The sequence below is a fragment of the Neomonachus schauinslandi genome, chromosome 9, assembly GCF_002201575.2.
Source record: "Neomonachus schauinslandi chromosome 9, ASM220157v2, whole genome shotgun sequence".
Taxonomy (NCBI): domain Eukaryota; kingdom Metazoa; phylum Chordata; class Mammalia; order Carnivora; family Phocidae; genus Neomonachus; species Neomonachus schauinslandi.
In genome coordinates this window covers 81,136,891-81,145,957 of record NC_058411.1, presented here as the reverse complement: position 1 = coordinate 81,145,957, position 9,067 = coordinate 81,136,891, and the positions used below count along the sequence as shown (strand labels likewise).

The 9,067-nt window shown below is 41.3% G+C and overlaps 1 protein-coding gene across 1 annotated transcript; it reads left to right on the top strand.

Annotated features, from left to right (window-relative positions):
• Positions 1–411: 411 nt before the first annotated feature.
• On the top strand, positions 412–3,917 carry SRP14 (signal recognition particle 14). Its single transcript, XM_021695758.1, has 5 exons — positions 412–567; positions 709–781; positions 1,324–1,436; positions 3,034–3,066; positions 3,530–3,917. The coding sequence occupies exons 1-5, from the start codon at positions 544–546 to the stop codon at positions 3,617–3,619; spliced, it is 333 nt and encodes a 110-aa protein (XP_021551433.1). The 5' UTR covers positions 412–543; the 3' UTR covers positions 3,620–3,917.
• The last annotated feature ends 5,150 nt before the right edge of the window (positions 3,918–9,067 follow it).

Below are 9,067 nucleotides of genomic sequence, written 5' to 3'. Positions count from 1 at the left end.
CATGGGAACTTACTATAATGATGACAGTGATAATGGAAACAACAATAACAAAGGCAGCTAATGCTTATGGAGCACTTTCTGTGTGCCAGGCACCATTCCAGGTGCTAAATTAATTTACTCTTCACAACCACACTCTGAATTGGATACCGTTTTTATCACAGGCTCAGGAAACGGAAGCACTGAGCTGTTAGGTAATTTGCCCAACATACAACTGAATATACTATAGGTATACTACAGGTCTCCATCAAAGCCCTCTTTCGCGCTCCCTCGTTCCCTCACACTGACGCGAGGGAGAGAACTTCTAAGCTGCTGAAACCCCTGGCCGCCCGAAGGCCCTATAGCTGGTCAGTCTACGCGGGCGGGGGGGGGGGGTGGGGGTGGCGCAGAGCGCAGGCGCTGGCGGAGGGAGAGGAGAGAACGGAGGCAGGGATTGGTGGAAGAGAGTTGAAATCTAATAGCGGAAGTCCCGCCCATTCTGGGCGAAAGCTTCCGGCTCTAATTGCTTGGGCCATATGCTGACGCAGGGGAGCTAGCGGTGCCGGAATGGTGCTGCTGGAGAGCGAGCAGGTAAAGCCGGAGGGTCGGCTGAGGGACGGATATAGTTTGGGGCTTAGCTGGGGGGGGCTTCTGCCTTCTACTGCGGGAGGGACTGGGACTTGACGGGGCGAGGATTTGGGACTGCTTAACGGGGCCCGGCTTGTGTTCCAGTTCCTGACGGAGCTGACCAGACTCTTCCAGAAGTGCCGGTTGTCGGGCAGCGTGTTCATCACACTGAAGAAGTGTAAGCAGCTGTAGACGCGGCAAGGCCAGAAGGAATTTGGGAGGCCGAGCAACGCCCCGGCCGGGGTGCCCAGTGTCCCGGGGTGCCCAGTGTCGGGAACCGAGGGCGGAGTCTGTCTGCCGCGCATCCCCGCCTTCCCCGCCTTCCCCCATCTTCCTCCCGCCGTACTGGGAACATTCAGGGCTGGGGGACCTGAGCATTAGGGAATGTGGCGCGTGCGACACCCCAGCATTTAGCTACCCAAGCTGGTTCTGGTTACAGTGTGCACCAATCAGAGAGGGCTTCTTGGGGGGGGGGGGGGGGTCAAGGATCCCAAACCCCCGCCACCATTAGTGAGATTTCATCTGCTTTGCAATTACTGTGTTCCCGTTGTGGAAATAGCAAGTAGTTTCCCAAGGTTTGGCCAAATTTGATGTAGTTAACAGATCTAGAGCAGTGGAGATGAATTGGGTATCGTCTTCATATCCCCTCCCTACTTATTAACGTCTTGTCTACCTGTTAACGTTTGTGGCTCTGTTCACCAGGATGTGTTTTTCATGCAGATGATGGTCGAACTAAACCCATTCCAAGGAAAGGTTCTGTAGAGGGCTTTGAGCCCTCAGACAACAAGTGTCTGTTAAGAGCTACTGATGGGAAAAAGAAGATCAGCACTGTGGTGAGTTGGATTCCTGATAGTACAATTTTGGAGAGGGAAGACTTGAACTTAACTGAGGTTGGGCATATCTGAACCAGGTTTTTGTAAGGCTAGTAAGGGTGTAGCTCCCCAGCTGTTTCAGGATCAGGGCCACCTTTTATTACCCTAGTAGTAGGAAATTCAAGAGCAAAATTAAGTTGAAGAAGCAAAATACTCGTTGGTTCTACTGAAGTTTTTGTGGAAATAAAATTAGCATATTAATCCTTACACATGGTGGCATTGTAAGGAGCAGTTGGCATAAATACTTGATTCTTAATTCCCTTACTGGGTTGGGCCTTCAATGAACAGTTTCTTGGTACCAGATGATTTTACTTGTAAGCTGATAATTTGCTTGAGTTTGTGGTTGACATAGCAAGCATGTAGCTGTATATTAGGCCTGCTACTAACAAACAGAGAATATGAATTTAGTCAGCAGCCCTAGTGTTCCCTTTCAAGGTGGAGGTTGAATGTGGCAAAGCAATAGACTTTCTGGATTCTGAATGAATGCTTCTTTACTTTGCTGGAGCAGAACCAGACTGCTCTTCAGTCACATCAGGATACGACATTCATGAGAATGTAGACCATAATTAGTTGATAAGTCTCCCTTTACCAGTTATCTTGAGAGGACTTTTATAGTAAAGCAAATGTAATGTGGTTTTATTTTATTTATTTATTTTTAAGATTTTATTTATTTATTTGGCAGAGAGAGAGAGAGCACAAGTAGGCAGAGCAGCAGGGAGAAGCAGGCTCTCCGCTGAGCAGGGAGCCTGACGTGGGTTCCAATCCCAGGACCCTGGGATCTTGACCTGAGCCGAAGCAGACGCTTAACACACTGAGCCACCCAGGCACCCCAAACTTATGTGGTTTTAAAAAATGAACTTGGGTATCATGAGATGTGAAAACCTTGGGAATCTTCAGAAGTAGAATTTCTCTTGTGGTAGCTTGCATTTTGCTTAAATAGGCCTGAATTAATGGAAGGTAGGTTTAAAATAAGATGAGGAGGGAGTAGTTTAAATATATCTTGCACAAAAGATTAAAATGAAGTTCTCTGACCTCTCTGGAATCCAGGGAGAAAGTCAGTGCCATGTGTATAAGAAATTTCAGAGGTGAGAAACTTAACTTCTTTAGGAGCCCCCTTCTGCCTCTTGCCCTTCTTGGTACAATTCTTATGAGGAAAAAAGTGCAGAGCTGCTTTGCTTCTTTCTCAGGCGAAGTAAAGTGGAGGAGAAGAATAGCTGTTAGTGTATTATGACCCCTGAAGTTGGAAAGATGTATTTTAAAGACTATGATGTTGTTGGGGTGCCTGAGTGGCTCAGTTGATTAAGTGGCTGCCTTCCGCTCAGGTCATGATCCCGGGCTCCCTGCTCAGCGGAGAGCCTGCTTCTCCCTCTCCCTCTGCCTGCCTCTCTGCCTACTTGTGCTCTCTCTCTATCTCTCTGTCAAATAAATAAATAAAACCTTTAAAAAAAAAAGATTATGATGTTGTTTTAATGGGGCTTTTGAGTTATTGCCTGTGGTGAGACAGAGGATTCCTATATGGGTAATAGAGGTGCACCTTTTTTTTCTTTCCCTTTTCCAGGTGAGCTCCAAAGAAGTGAACAAGTTTCAGATGGTGAGTTTCTTGTGTTCCCTGTATGCCCTTTCTCAGGGCAAGAGTGAGCACAAAATTGAACACTGTGTCAAGAATGATATTTCTTATGTTTTGCCAGTACTTTGAGTAAAAGCTGCCAGGGTTTGATTTTTTACTTTCAACACTGGTATTGTCTTCCTTTTTAGTTTTTAAAGGTAGATTTTGCATTCAGCTTCAGATTTGTTCTATCTATAGTATAGGTAAACAAGAAGTTGCCTATAGTTTTCCCTTTTTGGTTAAAAAATGTCGGAAGCTGCTGTAATGTGAGAGTGTGTTTTCCTTTTACACCATTTTGCATAGGATACAAATATCCCACGGTATTACATGCTTTATCAGGTAGATAGCCTTTCTAATATTGACTACTCTAAATTCATTGTGGAAATGGGGGCAGCTGCTCCACCGATTTGCAACTCTTCCCACTAAGTTCGTGCTGTGTGTCTTTTAGGCTTACTCAAACCTATTGAGAGCTAACATGGATGGGCTGAAGAAGAGGGACAAAAAGAGCAAGAGTAAGAAGAGCAAAGCAGCACAGTGAAGGGCACCAGATATCCTTCTTTGACCAACTAACTACCGAATTACTATTTTTCCTTTGGTTATTACTTTTGGCCACAAAGCTAGGTTTCTGGTTCCCCTATAGAAACTTTTCATGTGAGATGAGGGTCATTTTGGATGGAAGAAGGGCTGCAGTGTTTACAGGATAGTTGTAAGAAGCCAAGTTTATTTTAGAATTGGCTGATTGGTCTGTGTTGTATTGTTGTATATCCTGGGATTATAAAGTCTCTGTAGCCATCTGTGTGACGAAAAATGGATCATTAAACCTGTATTTATCTGCACTGACGATCTCTTATTTATTACTTTTCCCACCCCCTATTAATAGTTTCTGGCAATAATTACTAATTCTGGAGTGTTATGATTATGAATAGGCTTTACCCCTATGTTCTAGGTTATTGGTATTAAAACCTGACAGTTTGGGGCACAAGGATGGCTCAGTCGGTTAAGTGTCATACTTTTGGTTTCGGCTCAGGTTGTGATCTTAGGGTCGTGAGATTGAGCCCCACGTTGGGCTCCAGGCTTAGTGCAGAGTCTGCTTGATTTTCTCTGCCTCTCCCTCTCCCCCACTCATGCAGTCTATCTCTCTCAAATAAAATCTTTTTTTTTTTTTTTAATATTTATTTATTTGAGAGAGAGAGACACAGATTGTGAGAGCACGAGCAGGGAGAGGGAGAAACAGGCTCCCCTCTGAGAAGGGAGCCTGACATGGGGCTCAATCCCAGGACTCTGGGGTCATGACCTGAGCTGAAAGCAGATGCTTAACCAACTGAGCCACCCAGGCACCCCTCAAATAAAATCTTAAAAAAAAAAAAAATGACAGTTTTATAAAAAGTTGTATTCTTTCCAACTGGCTGTGTAATTTAACATCCTTGTTCCTTTTGCAAATTTGAATGCATTCTCATAGCCAAATGAGACTTTGCTTAATCACCTTAAGGATAAGCACATTACAGAATCAGCAGGAATAATGATTCCAAGTTAAATACGATACTGTATTTCTTTAAGCCCTTTGGTTGGGACATTTTCTTTTTGGGGGGTGGGGGGAAGAATATTTTACTTTTTTCAAGAGCGCAGGTTGCAAGATGGGTTATTGGGTAATCTCTACTAGATTTCTTAATACCTGCATCCAAATGAAAAATTTTTTTAAAATTCCAGTATAGTTAACATACAGTGTTACAGTAAGTTTAGGTGTACAACATAGTGATTCAGCAATGCTATCGGTACTCATCAGGGTAAGTGAATTTTTAATCCCCTTCAACTATTTCACCCATCTCCCCACCAACCTCCCCTCTGATAACCATCAGTTTGTTCCCTATAGTTAAGAGTCTGTTTTTTGGTTTTTCTTTGTTTTTGTTTTGTTTTGGTTTGTTTCTTAAATTCCACATATGAGTATGAGAACATGGTATATGTCTTTCTCTGACTTATTTCACTTAGCATTATACTCTAGCTCTGCCCATGTTGTTGCAAATGGTAGGATTTCATTCTTTTTTATGGCTGAGTAATACTCCACTGTGTATAGTTATACTACTTCTTTATCCACTCACCTACTGATGGACACTTGGGCTGCTTCCATAATTTGGCTGTTGTAAATAATGCTGCAATAAACCTAGGGGTGCATGTACCTTTTCAAATTAGTGTTTTTGTATTCGTTGGGTAAATTCCCAGTAGTGCAATTACTGGATCATATGGTAGTTCTTTTTTAATTTTTTGAGGAAACTCCATACTGTTTTCCACAGTAGCTGCACCAGTTTGCATTCCCACCGACAGTGCATGAGGGTTCCTTTTTCTCCACATCATTGCCAACACTTATTTCTTGTGTTTTTGATTTTAGTCATTCTGACTGGTTGGAGGTGATATATATCTCATTGTGGTTTTAATGTGCATTTCCCTGACGAGTGATGTTGAGCATTTTTAATTTGTCTTTTGGCCATCTGTATGTCTTCTTTGGAGAAATGTCTGTTCATATTTTATGTCCATTTTTAATTGGATTATATGGGGGGTTTTGGTGTTATGTAAGCTCTTTATATATTTTGGATACTAACCCTTTATCTGATATGTCATTTACAAATATCTTCTCCCATTCTTTAGGTTGTCTTTTAGTTTTGTTGACTGTTACCTTTGCTGTGCAGAAGCTCTGTATTTTGATGTAGTCCCAATAGTTTATTTTTGCTTTTATTTCCCTTGCCTCGGGAGACATATCTAGAAAAATGTTGCTATGGAAAATGTCAGAGAAATTACTAGTTGTGCTCTCATCTAGGACTTTTGTGGTTTCGGGTCTCACAATTAAGGTCCTTAATCCATTTTGAGTTTATTTTTGTGTATGGTATAAGAAAGTGGTCTACTTTTCTCAACACCATTTGTTGAAGAGACTTTCCCATTACATTATCATTCCTCCTTTGTCAAAGATTAATTGACTATACAATCATGGGTTTATTTCTGGGCTCTCTATTCTCTTCCATTGATCTGTATGTCTGTACGGTCCGTACTATACTGTTTTGATTACTACAGCCTTGTAAGTGTATCTTAAAATCTGAGATTATGGTATTTCCCAGCTTTTTTTGTTCTTTCTCACAATTGCTTTGGCTATTTTGGTTTCTTTTATGGTTCCATACAAATTTTAGGATTGTTCTAGTTCTATGAAAAATACTGTTTGGGGGCGCCTGGGTGGCTCAGTCGTTAAGTGTCTGCCTTCAGCTCAGGTCATGATCCTAGGGTCCTGGGATCGAGTCCCACATCTGGCTCCCTGCTTGGCAGGAAGCCTGCTTCTCCCTCTCCCACTCCCCCTGCTTGTGTTCCTGCTTTCGCGCTCTCTCTCTCTCTCAAATAAATAAAATCTTTAAAAAAAAAAAAAAAGAAAATACTGTTGGTATTTTGATAGAGATGACATTAAATCTGTAGATTGCTTTGGGTAGTGTGGGCGTCTTAACAGTATTTGTTCTTCCAATCCATAAGCATGGAATATCTTTCCATTTGTTTGTGTCATCTTCAATTTCTTTCATTAGTGTTTTATAGTTTTCAGAGTATAGGTCTTTCTTCTCCTTGGTTAAGTTTATTCCTAGGTATTTTGTTATTTTTGGTGCAATTGTAAACGGGATTGTTTTCTTAGTTTCTCTTTCTGTTAATTCATTGTTAGTGTATAGAAGTGCAGTGGATTTCTGTATATTGATTTTGTATCCTGCGACCTTACTGAATTCATTAATCAGTTCTAGTAGTTTTTTTGGTGGAGTCTTTAGGGTTTTCTATATATAGTAGTATCATGACATCTGCAAGTAGTGAATAAAGTTTTACTTTCTTGGGGCACTTGGGTGGCTCAGTTGCTTAAGTGTCTGCCTTCAGCTCAGGTCATGATTCCGGTGTCTTAGAATTGAGCCCAGCCCCGCATCAGGTTCCCTGCTCAGCGGGGAGCCAGCTTCTCCCCACCTCCCCCCAACGCTCATGTGCTGCTCTCTAATAAACTTAAAAAAAAAAAAAAAAGTTTTACTTTCTTACAAATTTGGATGCCTTTTATTTCTTTTTTTGTCTGATTGCTGTAACTGGGACTTCCAGTACTAAGTTGAATAAAAGTGGTGAGAATGGACATCCATGTCTTTTTCCTAGTCTTATAGGAAAAGCTCTCATGTTTTCACCATTGAGTATGATGTTAGGTGTGGGTTTTTCATATACGGCCTTTATTATGTTGAAGTATGTTCCCTCTAAACCTGTCTGTTGAGGATTTTTATCATGAATGGATGTTTTACTTTGTCAAATGCTTTTTCTGCATTTATTGAAATGATCATATGTTTTTTATCCATTCTCTTGTTGATGTGATGTATCACATTGGTTCATATGTGCATACTGAACCACTTTTGCATCCCAGGAATAAATCCCACTTAATCGTGGTGAATGATTTTTTTTAAATCATTATTGTTGATTCAGTTTGCTAATATTTTGTTGAGGATATTTACATCTGTGTTCATTAGAGATATTGGCCTGTAGTTCTCTTTTTTTGTGGTGTTTTGTTTGTTTCGTTTAAGTTGCTCCAAGCCTAGCATGGAGCCCAGCGGGGGCTTGAACTCATGACCCAGTGCTCGAGACCTGAGCTGAGATTAGGAGTCAGATGCTTAACCAACTGAGCCACCAATGTGCCCCATGTTGACTTTTTTGATTACTGATTTAATTTCATTGCTGGTAAGTGGTCTGTTCAAATTCTCTATTTCTTCCTGATTTAGTTTGGGAGGTTATGTTTCTAAAAATGTATCCATTTCTTCTAGGTTGTCTTAATTGGTTGGCATTTAATTTTCATAGTATTGTCTTATAATCCTTTGTATTTCTGCGAGGTTATTTCTCCTCTTCCATTTCTGATTTTGGAATCCTTTTTTTTTTTTTTAATGAGTTTGGCTAAATGTTTATCAATTTTGTTATCTTTTCAAAGAACAAGCTCCTCGGGCGCCTGGGTGGCTCAGTTGGTTAAGCGACTGCCTTCGGCTCAGGTCATGATCCTGGAGTCCCTGGATCGAGTCCCGCATCGGGCTCCCTGCTCGGCAGGGAGTCTGCTTCTCCCTCTGACCCTCCCCCCTCTCATGTGCTCTCTCTCATTCTCTCTCTCTCAAATAAATAAATAAAATCTTTAAAAAAAAAAAAGAACAAGCTCCTCATTTCATTGATCTTTTCTATTGTTTTAGTTTCTTTTTCGTTTATTTCTGCTCTAATCTTTATTATTTCCTTCTTGGTTTGGGGTTTTGTTTATTCTTTCTAGCTCCTTTAGGTGTAAGCTTAGGTTATTTGAGAATTTTCTTGCTTTTTGATGTAGACCTGTATTGCTGTAAACTTCCCACTTACAACTGCTTTTGCCACACCCTGAAGATTTTGGACCATTGTATTTTCACTTTCATTTGTTTCCATGTATTTTTTTGTTTCCTTTTTGATTTTGTGGTTGACCCATTCACTGTTGAGTAGTATGTTATTTAGCTTCCATGTATTTGTGCTCTTTCCAGATTTTTTTTTAAAGATCTTATTTATTTGGCAGAGAGAGAGAGAGAGCACAAGCAGGGGGAGCAGCAGGCAGAGGGAGAAGCAGGCTCCCTGCTGAGCAGGGAGCCCGTTGCGGGGCTCGATCCCAGGACCCTGGTATCATGACCTGAGCCGAAGGCAGATGCTTAACCCACTGAGCCACCCAGGCGCCCCTCTTTCCAGGAAGATTTTATCTTGTTGAGTTCTAGTAACATAGCATTGTGACTGGAAAAGATGCATGGTATAACTTATTTGTTGAGGCTTGTTTTGTGGCCTAATATGTGATCGCTTCTGGAGAGTGTTCCATATGCACTTAAGCAGAATGTGTATTTTGGTGTTTTAGGATGGAATGGTCGGAATATATCTGTTAGATCCATCTTGTCCAGTGTATCATTCAAAACCAGTTTCCTTGATTTTCTGTTTGGATGATCTGTTAATATAAGTG

Bases quoted from the DNA above. Each gene is read 5' to 3' on its own strand.
- SRP14 (XM_021695758.1), top strand. From the start codon at position 544: ATGGTGCTGCTGGAGAGCGAGCAG. The intron at 782-1,323 runs GTAAGCAGCTGT...TTTTTCATGCAG, and splicing joins GTTCATCACACTGAAGAAGT to ATGATGGTCGAACTAAACCC. The intron at 3,067-3,529 runs GTGAGTTTCTTG...TGTGTCTTTTAG, and splicing joins AAGTGAACAAGTTTCAGATG to GCTTACTCAAACCTATTGAG.